The sequence below is a fragment of the Schistocerca nitens genome, chromosome 6 (genome assembly GCF_023898315.1).
Source record: "Schistocerca nitens isolate TAMUIC-IGC-003100 chromosome 6, iqSchNite1.1, whole genome shotgun sequence".
Lineage (NCBI taxonomy): Eukaryota > Metazoa > Arthropoda > Insecta > Orthoptera > Acrididae > Schistocerca > Schistocerca nitens.
In genome coordinates, this window is record NC_064619.1 from 242,522,268 (window position 1) to 242,543,563 (window position 21,296).

Sequence of the window (21,296 nt, forward strand, 5' to 3'; positions counted from 1 at the left end):
AGTTCACTGTGAGATAAGACGTGCAATGCCTCCACGGAAAAATGTTTGTGGTTGCCTACGGAACCGTGATTGTACTCACACGCGCACCTTTTTGTCCGAAGCAAATCGACGGCCACGAATGTCTTTCTTCAGGGCTCCAAAACTATGGAAATTGCATGGCGAGGGATCGGGACTGTATGGAGAATGTATAAAGGCTTCCCAGCCAAACTTCTGCAGAATAGGCGAAAGAACATTGGCAACGCGTGGACGGGCCGGCGGGCTGTCAGGGAAGCCCTTACACATTCTCCACAGTGTCCCGATCCGCACCCATGCTATTTCCATATTTTGGAGCCCTGAGGAAAGACATCGTTGTCATCGGTTTACTTAGGACGAAGAGCTGCACGCCTGGGTACAATCATGGTTCCGCAAGCAACCGCAAACATTTTTCCATGGAGGCGTTGCCCGTCTTGTCTCTCAGAGCGGTAAGTGCATTAACAGTTATGGCGATTACATATGAAATAATACACAGTTTACATACTTTTTTCTGTCCATTTTTTATTCTCACTGCCCCGTATAATTGGTTTCCGCTGTTTGGATAGTTGTTTCATCCAGTCTACCTGATCTTTAGGACTAAGTTGAGAAATAGAGAAGAAGATGAAAGGACGTCGCTTCTACCAGCCTATCGCAGCCAGAACGTTGGCTGCAGTAATGATCAGATGGCAACCCTGGCGGCGTGACCCGCCTCCCGAGTGTGGAAAAGCGAGTCCGTTGCCGGAAGAGTATCCGAGCGCGCCAGCGGCCTACACACACACACACACACACACACACACACACACACACACACAGCAGATGGAGCCTGAGCGCGGCCGACGCGATAAAGAGGCGTGACTGGGACCCGGCGTCAGTGGCGGTCGCCGCGGCATCCAGAATGGACGTGTACAACTCGCTCCCCGACGTATTCACGTACCACTCGCTCAAGCACAGCGGATACGAGTACACTTGGACGACACAGCAGGATCACAAAGGTCAGTCACCGGTCATGGCCTCCTTTCGTATTGCGCGGATTTCTCCCGGTACGAGTTTTCACTTTTGACTGCTAAATCTGCTTTCTTCTGCTACGGGGGAGTTCTTTCAGTGCCACACGCTTTCCATATGCAAAAGAGGGCACATACTGTAAACGAATATGTTCCATGACAAAGTGAAAATCAAGTCATCTGGTACGCAGCTTCGTACGTGTTTGATTTTAACAGCACAGCTGAAGCTACTAACAAGTGTCGTTTAAGGTAGACAGCAATAAGTAGAAATGTCATTTCCAACTTTGTGTCGGGAGAGAGAGACTTCTTAATGGTCCCGATCCCGATTACCAGGATCGAGAGGCAACCGCGAAACCTGCGAGTGCTGCGTACGTGACTGGACACACGCACTCGACACGGTGCGTTTACAAACATCTCGACTCTCTGAAGTCGCAATTACAAATTCATGATCAGGTAGAAGACACCTGGAAAAGGAAACAGTTTAGGTTTTTAGATAGAGTCAAAGTCAAATTCAGGGAAAGTATTTTTTTAACAGGAGAACCAATGACGTGGGCGTAACCCAAATCCATGAAACCGTCCAGAGTCTCTTTCTGCACTTGAAGTTTCATTATTTATGATTGCTGTCACAAAACTCACATGACGAATTTGTTTGAAGTTGAGGAAAATGGCGTATACAATGTTCGCCAGCTACAAGTTTGCTACTGTCGGATCGCGTCTGCAGACGGGCGTCTTATATCATGCTCCTAATACTCGTTTAGCTTATGTAAACCAGAAACTAAGATTTTTTTTACTAGTTCTCATTTTGGGAAGGCTTTTCTCACAATCAGTTTTACAGTGTGAACATTTTTGATCTTATATAGTATTTACTATTTAATATTCACCAATTTTATATTGTTACGATACATAGTTAGCTATACATTTCAGTTCCGACAATCAAAACGCAGATGTGTGTTTACATTGAGAGCAGTTCTCTGCGCCTGGTTGAGTAACTACGTGACTTATTTAAATCATCTAACGAGTAACTAGTAAGTCGAAACTGGTTATGTTGTCTGGCTGAAACACACAATTCAAAAATATTGTTCAAGATCGTCACTGCATTTCCCGAAAGCAGCGTGCCTAGATTGGGTACAACGTGTTATGGGTATCGTCGCGACACGTCCTTCACACTCTGAAGATTAAAGACTTTTTAACGTAATCGGTTAGTCCTTCAAAGGGCAAAACTCCCGGACTAGCAATAACAGCAGTATCCCAGAACGAGATTGTTAAACGTCGGGAGGGATGTGTTTGGGTTAGATATGAGCGAACGAGATGTGCCAGTGCGGCCAGTTCACGGCCGAAAGCTGCGGGTTCATTAGCTCGCAGTGCTGCGCTTGGTGGTTGGCTGGAAAAGCAGGAGGCTCGGCTCGGCGGCCGAGCCCCTGGCCGGCCTTCGGCGCGCGCCCAGCGTCTATTTATGGAGACAGCACGCGGCGCGGAGCGGCTGCGGTCCGCGTGTCCTCGTTACGAATCCTGTAAACACTGCCGCGCAGCGCGGAACCTTGCCGGAGGCTGTACGTTTCTACGCAGTCCGCTCTCCCACACTACACCCAACCAATGGAAGCCGCGCCTGCGCACTGACTGCGCATTTGCGTCTTGTAAATTAGCGAAGATATCTAACAGGCATGAAATGTTTGCTTCCTTCCGTAATTGTGTCTCCAGATGGGTTCTGAACAGCCAGAACGTTCGTGATCGTTTATCTAAATTCATATACAGCCATATGTTTCTAATTTCTGTGAAGAGGATCGTGCCACATACCTTCCGTTCCATTCACGTATGGAAGGCGGAGCAATGGCTGTTCAATTACTTCTGTGTGCGCCGTAATTAGTATAATTTTGTCTTCGAGATAATCGCGTCCGCAGCACACCCTATGCTGCACGTATCCTCTGGGTGGTGCTAAACGACTATCAGAGCTGGCAGCCCAGACTTATCTACTACAGATCTCCTGGCTTAAACATGAACGCGAAACTACTTCACAACGGTTCTTCTCAGAACCAACCAGACAGACAGACAGACACCTGAGCCATTAAATTTTGTAAAATTATGTAATCGACAATTGTTAGTTGCTGTTGATATGTAATGTCATACGCTAAATAAATGAATAAATTCTAGATCCTGTGCGGGCTGCAGTATGTTCCCACAATCCTCACGTAACACTTGTTCTGAAACTTTACAGACTTTCGCGGAATAGTTGGCATTTTTCTCCACGTGTCTGCAGTCCACATTTCCCTGCATTTTTGTGACGCTCTCACGTGGATGAAATAAACCTGACCATTTGAACTGACCTTTGTATACGTTCTGTATCTCCTGTTAGTCTTACTTGGTCTGTCTTGCTAGACAGATGAGCCAGGCCTTGATCGAATCCACCCGGCGGATTAATGGGAATGGGCATGGGCTTGTACACCGGCCAGCCTGAGTGTGATTTTTAGGCAATTTCCCATGCTCGTTTGGGCAAGTGCTCGGCTGGTCCCCAACATCCACCTCACAGTGAACGATAATACAAACAGTTAAAATACGAACACAAACAGGACAAAATTTACGCGATTGTGACATGACGCTCTCGGCTTCACCCACTTAGAGGTCACTTTGACGCCTGACACACTTAAGTAGTAAAATAAAATTTACTAAACCCAGAAAAAAAAAAACGGGCTCCGTACTAGACGGAATAAACGCTAGGAAAAAAGATGAGGTCTGTGTCCGATGCATTTCTTCAATATTCTAGGATGGTTCGCACAAGTGTTTTCTTGGCAGTCTACTTTGTAGGAAGGGTAATCACAAGGTTTTAATTATCAACTCGTAAAACAAACTTACGCAAGTAATTTTTTGTTTTCAGGTTCATGTCTCTCCAGGTTTGGTACACACTGAAATCACCTTATGTTTTCAACACTTCTTTCATTTTTAATGTCTCATGTATTTACTCAAATTAAACATAAATACATTTTCATAATGAAAACTGAAATATAGTTTCCAACATTTGGACATAAAGAAAGCACACGACTCTAGTATTTGCTTTTCATGGAGTTCCTTTAACTGCTGCATAACGCCTTAGCATTGAATGTACATGCTTACTGGGTACATCCGAATCAATATTTCTTTCTTGCAGAATAATGTTTTTCAGTCTTGTTTTACTTGTGATATGGTGTTATCTGGTTCTTCCAATCTTTACCATATGTTCTCTCAGTCCGGTACAAGACGGGTGACTGAGCTGGTGTTTGAGTTTAATGTGGTATGTTGTAGACGAGTCGTAACCTAGCAACTTCTGAGGTAATAATTGCGATCAATAAAAGCTAGCTTACCCAAACCAATTAACGCCATACAACTGCGCTGTCGCCTCCGTGTTTGACCCTAGCTTCCATATTTTTACGACAACCCTTAACCGGTTAGCACTCGGTATACACTGAACTTACGATCCTAGAACTCATTCTCCTTCGTTACGTACTCACTGGCAAATACTAACCGCTTGTTCTTGTTTGCTTTACTTACATATGGTTTTCTTCTTGGTGTTCTGGAACTGTAACCAATGCTGATCAGAACACTACTAACTGCTGTTTTCGTGAACCATCTTCCCAAGATGTTCTTTCTGCTCTAATTTTTGTTGGTGATATGCTGGAATTTTGCTTCGGCATTTTCAGCTCATGTCTTGTATCTGTTGAAGTAAATTTTAACATAGCACCTGTCCTAAGTTGATTCACTACGTTATCCCTCGTTTTACAACGTTGGAGGCCGCACCACACAGTGGACGGATTTTTGTGGACAGCTTCTCCAATTTCTTTACTGTTCATGCATACGCAAAATGATTGTTCTCTCCTCTAAGGTCGCCTCTTCTACTTTTCGTCCCACTCGGATTGTGGTCACTCGTAACTGAACTTGCTTGTGTACTGTTACGACAGCAGACACGAACGCGTTCTGAAGGTACAAACGACAACATTTCCAATGTTTATTGTGTTTGCTGCTATATTGCAGATTGCGTTTGAGTACTTATGTTATAAGGTAACGTAATGTTATTTCGGGAAATCACATGTTGAATAATACACATGTATTCTTATCATTCGTGTGCCGTGTGTGTTTAAAACATGACATAACGCGTTCGTAGACTCATGGTATAACAAATATTTTCGCCTTCTGTATCCATTACTTCAACATTATGACTAAACATTTCCTCTTGTCTTGCATACTCGTAGCAAAAGAAAAATTAATCAAAATGAGTATTTATTTGGGTTAAAGTTAAAGGTGTATGTGAATATGTAAAATTTGTAGCTGATTGTACTATATATTTCCATAAATAAAGATGGATATCCATAGATTTGAATACTTCTGTCCGTTTCTGTATGTACCTGCAAACAATCAAAAAATTAATCGCTTAAAATTTCAACTCGTAGACTGACTGCATATTCTCAGTATTTTAGCAATGAAGCGAGGTTTGCTACCAACTTTACTTCCGAACCAGCCTATGTGATGCCATTTCATACCTCCACTAATTGTTACAACGAGGTATTTGTACGACTTGACTAACTCCAACTGTGACATACTGATATTGCAGACCTTGATTATTACGTTTTTGCGTTTTGTGAAGTGTACACTTTTATATTTCTGAACTTAAAGAAAATCGTCAGTTTTTGCACTATTGTGCAATTTTATCAAGATCTGACGTGATATTTGGGCACAGTTGTATCACCCGCAAAAAATCAGATTACTATTAATATAGAAACGTCCACGTTGATTAAAACTGTGAGCAGATCATGACTCAAACTCTAACCTTGACGGTACAGGCAAACTGAAGCTGTGAGGGTGTCTTGTTTGTCGTGTCGGGATAGACAACTCAGAAACAACTTGGCTGCTATACGCAAGGACTCGAGCTCGAGTTCCGGTCCGCCACACAGTTGTGATCTGCCTGGAAGTTTCAAAACAGCGCACACTCCGATGCCGAGAGAAATATTCGTTCTGGATACTATAAGGGGCAGGCAAATGAAAACGAGGCAATCGGGGGAAAAAACAAAGCAAGTATTTGTCATTTCAAAGGCAATCGTCATAGCTCTTAATAAATCTATCCCACTGTGAGACAAGATGGTAATTGCTTTCACAGAAAAATGTTTGATGTTGCCTACAGAATCACGATTGCGTGCACCCTCTTCGTCCGCCCACATGTTGCCAAGGTTTGGAGTACACTGCAGAAGTTTCCCTGGGAAGCCCTTACACGTCATCTATAGTGTCCCTATCTCTCCCTAAATAATTTCCATATTTTTGGGGCCAAAGGCATTCGTGGCCGTCGATTTGCTTCGGACGAAGACATGCACGCCTGGGTACAATCATGGTTCCGTAGGCAACTGCAAACATTTTCCATGAAGCTACTGCCCGTTGTATCTAACAGTGGTTTAAATGCATTAGCAATTATTGCGATTACTTTTGAAATAATATAGAGTTATTTACTTTTTTCCTCGTTTTCATTTGACTGCCTCTTATACTGTCTGCCAGGTCATTAATATACGATATATACAGGCTTCCTGCTAGGGCAAGTGGTCTATGTCCACTTTGTTGGTGTCAACAGCGGGCTCTAGAGCTACTGTATCTCGTGTCGTGTCAGCATAGACTCAGAGAACTGTCTGCTAAACACTATACTAGGAAGCAACTAAAGTCGCAGGTAGATACTGGTGGGTGTTGCAGCAATGAAACCTGCAGTACAGTGATAATTTTGTAATTTTTTTCAGTTTAACACACAATAATAATAAAAGAATAACGAAAAATAAATATAACACGTAATTATGCACAACAATAACGTATACATGGCTTTCACCGGTTCTCGAACTCTAAACGTAAACCCTGCTTCTCTAACTTTCTATGGTGACCTCAATAACACTAGTGACAGCACAAACTATGGGAATCTCTCCACACTTATTTACTGCATTGCGTTCTCCGAATGAAGCTCAATGGTTTTGAAGGACTCTGGGCTGATGCAAATGCACAAATGAACATTATGAAATACATATCCCTCGTTATCTACCACCAGTCTGTCCACAGCAAACGTAAACAATTAGCATTTCCATTTACGAGAATTTAAACACAAACAGTCTGAAAAGCTTGTAAGGTGTTGCAGTGTAGGTTGTGCTGTGAAACAATTGTTAAGAAAAATATGATACGTTACGCAGTTTCTGAGTAACTTAGCATAGAAATTAGCCTATTAGGTCAAGGCGTGAGCAGACTCGCTGTCAGAGGCGGTCTCGCCAAACGTATTTTTCGTTTGGTTTTCTCAAGCCGAACAAACGTAGCTTTTGCTCACCTAGTTTAAATTTATAATTTCCGAAATGGCACCTTTTTAACTGGTAATGAGCATTTCAACAAGTAACAAACGGATCACAGATGCCTATGCATTACCGCATTTTAGCGCATCGAAGTGCTTGATTTTGCGCGCGCAACGACCTGATTGGCTAAATTCAATGCTGGAATAACTGCAACGGCGCAAGGTATTGAATTTTATTCTTAGCAATTATTTCTCAGCACACACTCCCCTGCAACATCCTTACAATGTTTCCAAATTGTTTCTGACCACCCTGTATCAATACTAAACATAGTTAGGCTATAATAATTCTATGTAACACGATCGGACTGACGCGAGAAGCTCCAAGTAGTGATTGTTTACTTGAGGTATCCTGCACAGTAGGTCTACTTGACGCTTCAGTCATTTGCATCAGTTTGTCCGCTAAACGCTTGCAGTTCCCTGTGGGATATTTGGTTGGCAATGTCGTCTTTTAGTTGTCCAAGAACCAGGATTTCTTAACGCAAAGCCAAATTGCCCATCTACAGCATTGTTATTCCAGATGTCACAATTTAGAGGGCACTAATACAATATTTTCCGGTACACCGACTTCCACATTCATGATCTAGACTGCCTTCTTCCACTCGTATGCGTGGTTAACTTCTCCAATAGTTTGGTTGGTCACGTTATGATTTTCATACGGGAGTCATACGGTCTCGCTGAAAGGAAACGTAGCCGCTAAGGTCCATAAAACATTTTAGGTAGCTTGTTGTTCCCAGCAAGGACTGTCTTCCAAGTGGACACTGCCATAAACCACAAGGTATAAAATTTCCAGGAGACGTTTGATGAACTTGAGGATGAAATAAAGCATTATTTCTAGGCATTCACAATCATCTAGTTTAAATATTATCCAGCCACTGGTGTATGCCGGAAAGACGATTAAGGATGTCATTGTCCTGCAGCATCTCTCAGGGAATTGCGACAGGTTATTTGCAGTAGTTACAAAAAAGAAGCTTTAGCCATCATTTGCAGTTTATATGCAATAATCTGCAAGAGAATTCTGAGCGACTGGATACGAGAGCAGGGCTTATTTATAGTAGGGCAGGTCGCAATTCACAGTTTGTCCAATCACTACAAATATGTATTAACGCGAGTGTTACATGTGGAAGCCATTCGTTCCTCAAAGAAGTATGTTCTGTGTGTATGCATACCATTGTCTGTAGAGATAAACAATTACCTACATTATTTAGTCCATGATAATGTTGGTTGAGCTTAGTGGCTGTGGATTGAAGTACTTGGAAAAATAAAATTTGGTGCTGGTTGCTTATTTCTTTCACCAATCATCTACATAAATGTGTGGACTTTTCTTTACTGATAAGAATGCCGGTTACCGAACTAATAATCCTCAGAGGCAAACTCCACTGAAGGTAGTTCTCATACGCAAGTGGATGTTTCGTCAAAGGGCCGCCATCAACGTTTACGTTAAGTTTTTTTGAATGATTTTTTGAAGCCTTCAGCTGCCATTTTCTTTATTTCCTGTACGATTGTACAATTTCGGCCTCTGGCCACTTTCAAGTAATTTATGGATGATTTTTGGGTAACAGATTATGTCATATACGTTGTTGCTCCTATGCCATCATCTTAATGCTCATAAATTATTTCGAATTTATGAGCATAACATGATGTCATATGTGCAACGACATATATGACAATCTGTTACCAAAAAATCATCCATAAAATACTTGAAAATGGCCTAAGGCCGAAATTGTACAATCGTACAGGAAATAAAGAAAATGGCAACTGAAAGCTTCAAGAAATCATTCAAAAAAATTCATCGCAGCTGAGGACCATATCGCACTGAAAATTTACGTTAAGTGTTGGACTACAATTATTGTGCAAAGACATACGTTGCTATTCTGCGGAAAAACTGGCATTTTGTAAAAATGTTATCGCCATTACAATTCAAGCAGTACGAAATAGCTTCCAGTGCACAATTAACTGTTTTTTTACCGGAAACGTCCGTGTATTTTAATAGATGTAAACGTCATACTTAAATCTAGAGGTTAAAAAGGTCATTTTACTTTGTCACAGGCATAAAAAATATTGCGCGATGCGCAGCCTTGTGGAAAAAGTACTTCTTATTATCAACAACAGATAAAACACAACCACCGGTTCACCTTGGACACTCGAAAGGCGTCATCGTACTATCGCAGGCGCGACAACAAAGCTTTCTACGCCGAATACGTGTTCAAGCGGTCTTGAATGTTTAAGTAATTAGTGTGTTTAATAAAATTAATGGCCCTATTACCTTAAAGGACAATTAACGCAAGCACTAAACATCACTGTTATAGCTGTCCTCATTACCACGCTTATGCAAGCCGCAACGATGACCTACGAAAGAAATTTTTTTCGTGCCACACACCATCCATTATTCCAAGGAAAATTTGCGTCTTGAGACACTTGATAACAAAACACGGGGAAGTTGTTTTCGAATAATACCATGCAGCATTCATTACTGCCTTCTATAATCGAAGTACGATTCCACTCGGACTTCGTAAATTGCTTACTTGCGTTATTTGTGTCATTAACCAACTAACCAACCCCCCCCCCCCCCAACCCACTATCTCCTTCAAAGGATCGAACTTCCATGTATAAAACAGTTTTTTTTTTAAGTTTGCTATAAGTAGCATACACTTGATGAGTATAGTCTGGGCAAGTGTGCTCAATTTTAAGTGAAAGCTAGTTTATCTCAGTTTTTAAGACATATCTCCTGACCTGTGTGTTGTGCAATGCTATCAATTTGCGGGTGCATTCAGGGGTGTACATGGCTACTGTCTGCAAAATATGCTTTGACTAGAGTCAGTAGTAAAGAGGCAATAAATTAAAACATGATGCTTAAGTTTGACTGCCAGACAGCGGAAATGTAGTAAGTGACAAACTTTTTTCCTTTATTATATTGCCTGGAGTGCTAGCTAGAAAAAGCCTCAGAAAGGTAAGAAATTAAGTGTAAAGTTTTTGCAAGTCGCTAAATCTCTCAAGCCGAAATACTAGATGCATAAAGTCTGTGCAATTCGCACGCCGTGAGATACGGTGCTTCAATACATATGCAGTAATTACACAGTTTTGAGCTTTAATGCTTATTGTGTTCAACATCTAATGTAAAATTACTTACACTTCTCTTACTACTTTCCTAGTACCACTGGAGTCAATAAGATCCATTAAGCACAATGGAAAATCATATTTTTCTTGTTTTCAAAGCTATTTTATTTTAAATGTACGACACTTTCTCTGAGTCAGTTGTATCCAATGATATTTCATTCATTTTTGTATTAATAACACACTAAAATTTATTTATAGTTTTTCGCAGCTAAATTTTTTTTCTTCCTTAAAGTAATATTTATGAAGATAGAATCACTTTTATATTGAACAACTGTAATGTATGTTTTTATGTTAGTCGGTGTAAATTATTTGGGTCTACATTATTCCAATGGTACTTGATTCAGTTATGACCGTCTCCAGGCCAGTGAATCCAGTATACACACACACACATTAATAAGCCATACAAGCTTTGTTACAAAATCTGAAAATTTTTCTGAGTATCGTGGACACTATTATTGAAGATATGTTCACACTTCATAGACATGACATATATGCTGTGACAAGTTATGTGCTTGCACTCTCAAAGTAAGTCACCCTTTGCAGCATGGTAGTATACCTCATGTCTCTCAAGAAGCAACACATCTGACATAATAGTGTCTATGGTAGTCAGAGAAATTTTTAGATTTTGTGACAAAACTTGTATGGTTGATTAACATGATATATGCAATTACTTGAATAATGTAATGTACTGGTTTCACTCAGATCTGAAGATGGTCATGCTGACTGAAATTACCTGGTTAGTAAATTTTTGGGGTCAATTACTGGATTTATATCAAAACAAATGTCACAAATACTTTGGCTGGGAAAAAAACTGAAGCAACTAGGCTCAATTTCTGTATCCAACAACATGTAGATAAAGGGGTCCTCATCAGTTAATTTACTGACAGCAAATACATACACTACATTGTGTCCAATTCCTTGTGTGTCATTAATCGAGATGATGGAAACTGTGGAGGAGACAGACCAAAAGCAGATAACTGAACACGCAGTGCACCAGTTCTGTGAACTGTGGCTCTATGATGCACTTTCCACTATTTCGGTGTACAATCCATGCCAGTACAGCTTGACAGAAAATGAAATAAGTACAAAATAAGAGAAAATTCAGATTCAAGCTGATCATCGATTTCTTTTTTCCAACCCAGGAGGAAGAACTCATTATGTTAATGGAACAAGTTTTCAAGGCACTATCACATGAACATAATAAAATACATGTTAAACCAAACAGAATGTCTTGAAAGTGAAAGGTATACCTTATTGCTAGAAGAACAAGCAAAATCATTACACAAGTGAGATATTTTTCTTCCATTGCTTCCATCGTAATAGTTAAACATATTGTGTTGAGAGCTCTCGTACTGGCCATCATGGTGACAAGCACATGGAGGATGACCAAGACTTGAAACCACAGTATGTTTGCCCTACTGCACCTAATATAAGTAAACTACTTGTGACTATCAGTTTGTGCTCTTCTGTTGTTGTGATCAGACTAGTGATCAGACAACTTGCTCATGAAGCTATTCAGACTTTTGAATAAATATTACAGTTTAAAAAAAATGGACAGAATTTTTGTTTATGGAGAAAGATACCACACTGTTAGTAGTGTGGCTGTATGCTAGAAGGTAGCCATATCATGCCAAATCCCCATTATCTGTCTTTGCAAATATTATTTAAAATAAATCTGTCAACTGAACTGTGAAGAGTCAAATACACAACTGAGTAACAGAAACTGATGCAAGGAAGATAGTTCACATTGATTGAGAGAAGTGGATAAGCAAAGACTCTTGTCTGCTAATGTGTCTTCTGGAGTTTTCAAAATTTGCATCACTGCTACCCACTTCATGGGACACTAGAGAGTCGGAAAAATCTATTTACTACTAGATATGCTGCCACTCTAACTGGAAGACATCCCCCTACACATAACGCAAACTGTGTGGTACCAATATGACCACCCATTCTGCAGACATAATTAAGGACTTGAACAGAACATTTGGAGATCATTGTTTTGGTCATATGGAGAAAACAAAACAGTTTGCATGCTCACCATAATAGCTCTGATCTTGCATCTGTAGAGAAAATTAAAATTAGAAGTCTGCAAGGAAAACCGAGTTGAAGATACAGGCCTGTGTTGTTGTAAGTTCAGATGAAATTCAGTGTGCAGTATTATCAACCCAGAATCACTTTACAGCATGTATCAATGCTAAGGGTAACATTTGTGGCACTTGACACGATAGTCAAACAGGAACAGTACCCGAATTATACGTTGCTTAGATTTAGTACTGTACAATGAACTGTTTGAGGGATCTCTTCTCCAGATAGCATGACAGTGATTTGCAGTGCTGTTACCTTACTACTGTTTGATCAAGTTCCACATGTCATGTTATTTGACTGCTATTTGAAGGTTCTCTTCAATGTCACAGGAAAAGTATATAGTTTCACAATAAGGCAGATATGAACATTAAAACTTTGTTGCATATGTCAAAAAATTGCTGAATTGTGCACTGTACTTAGTGAAAACTGTACCTCAATATATTTATTCACTTTGGCTGTACTTGTAGTGGCCTGCCTTAAGTGCTACTCTGGACAACACTATTGCATACAGACTCTTCCAGAAACAATGTTTAATGAAAACAAGACAGCAATACTATGGTGTAGATATGTAGCACATAGATGCAGTTCTTCTGCAAAGTTTAGAGTAAAGTAATTTTATCAACAAAGGCTAATGAGACTGTGCATACTGATCCATTATATCTTTCCTTTGTAAGCTGTTCTTTATTTTTAATGGGAAGGAAGTTTTTTAATCCACTAGCTTACTTCCTTTGTGTTTATGTTGAACCTCTCAGGAGCATTACTTAATTATAGTGAGAGAGTCATCCATCAATTTTTAAAAAGGAATTATGCCCTTATTCCACATTTCACTACATCACATCAGACTATTAGGAATGGCAAAATAATGACTGCACACGAATCACGTGAGTGTACTTACATATATACTTTTACAGTGCTGCCATTTGAGCAGAATCTATCTAGTTACTCATTAATGGATGATGTAACTAGAGATGTTGCAGATGTTCATTCTTATTGAAAAAGATGTAACCATCAATAGAAAAGTCTCTTCTCTCTTTCTGAAAGAGAGCTTATTTGTCCTTGGCTGAAGGCACATTATCTGCACATGTAAAAAGTAAGGTAAAACTCATGAAATTAAGGTTCGGTTTACCAGATATTGTTAAAAGCCTTTGCAGGTACATGCCACATGACCTTATACAAAAACTTTATTTATCACCTCTTAAATTAACACCGTTGATCATAAATTACCCCTGCAAAACTTTATAAAATATAAAGGCAAATAATCACTGAGAAACCAACTACTATTATAATCAATGATAAAAACAATCAGGTCTTAATAAATTAGAAGATTAGTGCTGCATAAGAGAGCCTGTTTCTCTACTACCAACAGTGATCGAATTTCATAATCAGACGAATGTTTTTTTACTTAGTGCTTGCCTTTATGAAATTCTGCATATTACAGAATATCAGAGATACCTTCACGTAATGTATTCTTCCCAGAAACATTTAGTATACCAAAGCAGCTAATATTTCATCATGAAAACCATTTATTTGCAGACAGTAAAAGCAATTACATTAGATGTGATTTTTGTTTACTCAAAAAGAAATCAGCATGCTACCTCAGATTCCTCCATATTACGAAATCCAAATGTTTATTTGGCACTAACTATAAGCTACACATGTAACACTCCCCTTTCAGTTGCAGTAATATGCTTTGCAAGTATATCTTCAAAAAATGATAATGTCTCTAAAACATCTGAAGACTGTCTACTCTTTCTGTTTCACTAACAATTCTTCTTAATGTGCAACACTTTATGATAATTCCTCTAACTGTTTATGAGGAACAAAGTTTGCTTTAACTGTATACCATTTAATAAACTCAATACTGTTAGGATCACTGCACAAGGATATTATAGTGAGTGGCTGCCTTCTTCCATTTCATTTCCTATGTTCTTACCATATCAAAATTTGTTTGATGATAATTAACAAGAATCAGTGATCAAATGGAAGATTATGGTGAAGATACAGGTAAAGATGCAGTAGCCAGGCAAATGGAGGTTGGGAACTGATACAAGACACTACTAATTTTCAAGGCTTAAAATCTTTGAAATGGAGGCACTCTTCAAATGTCAGCATTACATAGTGCACAGTTTATCCCAGCCCCTTAAGGATACAGGGAACTTTCCGGCTCAGTATTATGTAAAAATCAATACCTATTTCTTTCAGGCACTGTTCATAACGTACATGTTTTACAGATTTTTTTATATCAGGTAATGCACCACACTTTCTAAATAAATTAAAAGTATTTTGGATATTTTTGAACCTGCTTAGGGTTATTAAAAAAAATTACAAAGAAATTGATGCAATTTGTTTCCAAAATGATTCCTCAAATTGAGGTACCATTTAATCTAATGTTATACATTTGGAGGAGACCAAATTTTTAACAGATATGCATGACATGATGGCTGAGGTACTAGACGTATTTAATTCCACCTATTATAATATTACAAGGATAAAAAAATATCACATCTTACATTTTAATTTTTATATTTTTTCCTAATAAAAATGTTGTTTTTTCTATATTTAGTTGATTCTGCAATAAAGCTTAGGTCTCCTACATAAGTATGGGCTATTGCAAGTTACAGAAAAGAAATTAGAGCAATGCTTTATAAACTTTAGGAAATATTTGTACCTGAAGTCTGAAAAATACAACTTGCGGGAAATTGCGAATGAAGATATGAGTCCAATTAAACTGTGCCTCATAACATTTCTGAAGCATAGTCTTCATCCTGCAGCATTTCTCCATCTTCAAGCTTCCTCTTGGCATTCCTTTTAGCACTTCTTGCTTCTCTAGTAACTTGAAGAGCGGCTCTTTCAGCTTCATACAAACATTACCTGTCACACACAAGCACTGTATCTTCCATATTAAAGCCACATTTTATGCCTAAATTTCTCAGGACTTCCAACCTTCCTATCACTCCATCACTGAAACATATCACTGCATCTAATACACCAACTTTTAATATATTTAGTCCTACAAAAACATTCTTGGGTAATCTTTCCCATATGCAATGGTTGAAACTTTCATTTGTATTCCGAGTGCCCCATGAAGACATTTACTAAGCAAAACACGGTCATTTAGGTCTCTAAAAATGGGGTTTTATTTCATTCAGTACAGGCTCAGGAAGAGAATGGTTATGATGGTATATTTGACCATTTTCTTTTGCTTTTCGGTAACCACACCAAGAATCTGCTCCTTTACGGCAAAGTCCATGGACAGGGTGGTCATCTGTGGACAACTTAAGGAAGTAGGTGGCCCATACAGCTTTTCTCATTGCTGCAACATCATTCAGAGGTGCAGTTCATCTAATTGCCAGTCCATAATAAATCTGAAGAAGGTCTATTTCAGTTTCTGTCAATCTGCCTTGGCCAGACAGAGATTTTCCATCAGATAGCAACTTTTCTTTCATTTCTCTTCATAGCTTCCTCAATCTAGCACCCATCCTCTTTTGCACATGTCCACAACACTCCAGTTTTGTTACCAAGGTATCACCATAAACATTGAACTCATTAACTTTATTGAAAGATTTAGAGTCGCCATCACCTAGGTCCTTCGTATATCTAACATTATAAACAGGCACCAACCTCTGAAATATTTTTAGAGCTGAATCACACTCCATACATCCACTGTAACAATCCTAATTCTTAGAACACTGATGTTCAATATGTCCTTCAGTGTTACCGTGGCAGGTGTGGCCGTACTTAGATAAGCACTCAAGATCAACAACTTTTCCATTCTCCAGAGAAGTAGCACTAACAACACCATCCAAGGAACGATGTCCTTGATGTTGCCATGTCCCATCAAGTGCAACAGCAATGTTCCTGGTTCCACTAGTTCCTGGTTCCACTAATATTTACAGTTTCTTCTACTGGATGTTTCATACATGCTTTAGACACAACTGTCAAGGTACCTAAAAGTATTTTTATGTATTTGCTGAAACTACTGGGAGGAGGAGGAGGATCTGTCAAACCACAAAATGTTTGAGCAGCATTTTTTCCTTTTCCTGTTGCACGCATTGCATACACTAACTTCAAATTCACATCATATGAATGATGCACAATGTTCAAAGTCATTTTTGAGGTAGATTTATTGCAGGATCTACACAGAACAACTAATTTTGATGCTAAACCCTTCCTGCTACTTTGTTGTTCAGTTATTTCCAGACAGCCTACACCATAACACTGTTTACATTTCACCACTTCCTTCATCAGACATCAACAACAACTTATCCACTACAAATCAGCGTCATTGTTAACACAAAAATTTGAATTAATAGGAAGCGTGCCATGTGGGAGTTTCTTCTCTGAAGAACATAGGTTACTTTCAACAGTGTGGCTTGTTTTGTTTGTGAACTGGGTACCACGGAATTTCCTTTTATTGGATTTATTGATGCGTGGGATAGTTTGTATTTATTGTACATTAAAGGATATGTACTTCCACAAATATATGTAGCACTTGGGTAACAAACATCCAGTAACATGTGAACAAACTGCTTCAGCAAAACAAAAGTAAATACTAGCAAAGAGAATCATTTACAGGCACTAGAAAGCTGCACTGTTACCAACATATACAATGTATCATACATATAATCGCTGGAAACAAAGTTCACAGTCCTTTATGAAATAATACTGGTTTATGTAACAGAAATAAAGGGGGCGTGGCGGCATACATGACCATAACTTTAAAATTTGTATATAATAGGTCATTTTTCATTTGAAACCCTATAATTTATATATCAATATAATCAGGAAAGACTATAGAATTTTCCACTATTCATAAGTAACCTGTATCCTTCATCAATCAAATTTCCCTCATTTCTTCTTTCTGTCCAAAGGGTATTGGTCTCTGGAGAGGTGTGAAAATTTGCTTCATTAACAAATCCTTCTCTATCTGTTGTTTGTATGTATTGTTCAATCAGCATATACCATTTGCTATTTTAATTTTTTTGCAGGCAGCAAAGCATCTGCAGGGACAAATAAAAACAAGGCTTCTTGTCCTGGAGCAAAAGCATCAAAGGAGCCATGTCCTATATGTCAAGAAAAGCAACGCAGACCTCTGTCCACCTACATTAGAAGTAAATCTCGCCAAGATCACAAAAATGATGCCTGTATTGAGGAAGAGACTGATAATCCTGAACAACATTCACAAAAAACAGGAGAATTAAACATTCAGGCACAGGATCAGCACAAAGTCAAATAAAATCATAGTTGAACTACCTCTGCAGGGGTTGTAAATTTGTATTTTAATACTACTTGTACATAATTTTTTTAGGAATACCATTGAATAAGACAATTCCAGTAACTTTATTGTAGCACTGGATAGTTAACAATGCAATCTAGAACTTGTCTGAAATTTTACTACCGTCTCTTACAATCCTGGTGAAGAATGTAAATAATTCGAGAATGATATGCATGAAAATGGTTAATGTAAGTGTGAAAGATGCTTTTCAGTACGTTCAAGTGCAATAACATGATATTTTTTTAAGAATTTAACTGACTTTGACCAGGAAGTGTGTGTGTTAAACTGTTTACATTCCAAGTCCAATAAGACTTCAAAACACTAGTCATTTACTTAACAGACTGAATACTTGTATAGAATGAGACAATTGACATAGTTGGTTTAGCATTTTTTATTTTATTTGTGTTCTGTAACATATTTTAAAGTGTACATTATTGAGAGCTGATAGAATGATACACTGAGTCATTCTCGTGCTCCCAAAAAGTGACAGATTTACATTTCCCTTATTTTGCTGAAGCCTCTCTCTGAACCATCAACGTAAATAAATTTTAACTGCATCTTCATCTTCAGTGATGTTCAAAAGAAGTAAAAAAACTCATGAGCAAAAGTATCCTTTTTTATTTTGCAGATGATGCACATACCTGGTTTGTAGTTTCATTAACTCTATGTATAATATTTTATATATATCCCTGAGTCTGTTTACAATAAAACAGTAGAAAAAACTAAAAATGAAATTTCCCTGTTGGTGTACTATAGTAAGCTACCCATAGTTCTTAGAAGCATTATCCCATCACAGGGAGATTATCCTCAAAAAAGTTTCCAAAGTTTATTATTCACACTCAACTGTTACTTTCCACTTCACTATATATTGTTTCTACACCATCAATAAATAATTAGTCCTCCTCTGCCTTATAGAAGTCTGCAGTTCGCCAAGTGAGTCATTTCATTTCACGTGAATGAGCTAAAAGCAAAAGATGCTATTGTGCTGTAAGTTTTATCATCCTTGCCACCAGAACTGATTCTCTTTAAATTCAAGTGAAACATTTGTGCATTACTGTGCAGACAATAACTACAAATAACAGCAACAGGAGCAGCAGCAACCACAACAATAATCTGTTGTCATTGGGGCATTACAGTAATAGACAATGTCACACACATAATTCATATGATATTTTGAAAGAAACAACAGCCTTGTTATTAACATCAGAGTATACACTGACATGACTTAAGTCATGAGACAGTGATATGCACATATGGCAGTAGTATCAGGTACACAAGGTATAAAAGGGCAGTGCACTGGCAGACCAAGGAAATAGATAAACGAGAAAACAATTTCAAAATCGCAGCCACAGCGCCAGCTCAAACAGGAACATCACGTCCAGAAGATGAGAAGGTGCCAGAACCAGCCTCAGAACATACAGCAAAGACTGAAATTATCGTTAAGAAAACTGTACCTACTCATCATCCAGATGCTCACGCACAGGGAAACTGATGAAGGGGGCCAATTCTATCCGAACTTGGCCCAATACAACGAATCCAGGACAAGCAGTCAACACTCAGGTGGACGTTCCGTTACTTTATAGTCAAATTAGTTTTAAAGACCCTCTACCTAATAATATATGCAGTAGTAATTTCGTTATGCACTTGAACATAAGAGGTCTGTCTGAAGGAATGATCAGGAAGCTTTATGATATAGAAATTTTGCTAGAAAGTGTGAAACAATCTGTGAAAGTAATATGCCTTAATGAACATTGGCTAAAATCTGAAAATATCAGTCTCCTAAATAAACTTACAGGTTATAAAGTGGCTACCAGCTTTTGTAGGACCAATGGGTATGGAGGCTCTTGCATATTAGTTCATTCCACGGTAGACTATGATATCAGACAGAATTTTAGCCATCTGAATGAAGAAGGCACATTTGAAAGTTGTTGTATAGAACTTAAAAGAGTATAACACACTAATTATCAGCATATATCGCACCCCTGGGTACCATATAAGCTCTGTATTTTTAGAAAAGTTTGATACATTGCTACATAAATTAAAATGTGAGAAACTGTACAAGAAAGTGGTTATATGTGCTGACTTCAACATAGATGTAAGGACTGATGACAAATTTTCTTCACACTTAAAGAACCTGGTAGCCACAAATGGGCTAAATCTCAATTTCGATCAGTATACAAGAATTACAGCAAGCTCTGCAACATGTATTGACAATATTGTAAGTAGTTATAATTATTATGTAAAAGAAAAGTTTCTTCTAGATTTAGGAGTATCAGACCATAAAGCACTATTTGTATCACTACCGAAGCAAAATTCAGTCTGCACAACAAAAAGGATGTAGGAATTTCAGTCAAGAAAATGTGGAAGTATTTTGCAAAAAACTAAGCCAAACCAAGTGGACAGTCAGCAAACACACTTCCACAAGTGACAATTACAATAACTTTTTAACTGAATTCTTGGGTATATTCAATGAATGCTTCCCTTTTGTAACAGTGAGGACCAGGTCCCAAAAAAGTAGATCCTGGGTAACAAAAGGAATTAGAGTGTCTAGTGCTACTAAGAGGAAACTGCATATGGAGGCAAAAGTAAATCGAAGCCCTCAATTTCTTAAGTATGTAAGCACATACAAAAAAACATTTGACAAAATAGTTAAACTAGCAAAACGTACTGCAAATAACGACTTCATTTCAAATGCAAAAAACAAATCAAAAGCTGTTTGGTCTGTTATAAGAAGTGAAGTTGGCAGTGAGGCAGAGAGAAAATGCCCTTCTAAAATAGTGATAAATGGTAGAGCTGTTACAGACCCCAGTGCCATTTGTGAATCATTCAATGACTTTTTCATAAACTGTAACAAATTTGGTGACTGTTCACCACCAAATACAAAGCCCAATATGACAGATAGCAATTGCACATGTTTTAAGTTTTCTCATGTTTCCATCTCAGATGTCATCAAAATCATAATGTCCCTAAAAAATTCAAAATCTGCGGGGTGGGATGAGGTCCCCACTGAAATAATAAAAATAGTCCGTCACAGTATTGCATATCCACTCTCTTTCATAATCAACCAATCATTTGATGAGGGATGTTTCCCAGATCGATTAAAATATGCAGAAGTTCGGCCCATACATAAAAAAGGCAAACAAGATGAATTGGGCAACTATAGGCCAATCTCACTGTTACCAATTTTCTCAAAAATATTTGAAAGAGCTGCATGTGATCAGATTGAAAATCACAATTCATCTAACAGCATTATCTTAGGCAATCAATATGGTTTCAGAAAAGGCCGCAGCACAGTCCATGCAATAAATGAATTAGTCACAAAAGTCAGCAGATGTCTTGATGATAGAATGTGTGTGTCAGGCATCTTTTGTGACCTGTCCAAAGCCTTCGACACAGTAAATCATGACCTGCTTCTCCAAAAATTGGCACGCTATGGTTTTCAAGGCAAATCTCTTAGCTGGATGTCTTCATTCTTGGC

The 21,296-nt window shown here is 38.5% G+C and overlaps 2 protein-coding genes across 5 annotated transcripts in view; one reads left to right on the forward strand and one right to left on the reverse strand.

The window, feature by feature from the left end:
• The window catches only part of LOC126263648 (kinesin-like protein KIF14), a 305,750-nt gene that overhangs the window by 196,238 nt on the left and 88,216 nt on the right, over positions 1-21,296 (reverse strand). The gene's annotated exons all lie outside the window — the stretch shown is intronic.
• On the forward strand, positions 853-18,435 carry LOC126263649 (uncharacterized). Its single transcript, XM_049960753.1, has 2 exons — positions 853-1,004; positions 17,532-18,435. Exons 1-2 carry the CDS (start codon positions 908-910, stop codon positions 17,777-17,779), a joined length of 345 nt encoding a protein of 114 aa, XP_049816710.1. The 5' UTR covers positions 853-907; the 3' UTR covers positions 17,780-18,435.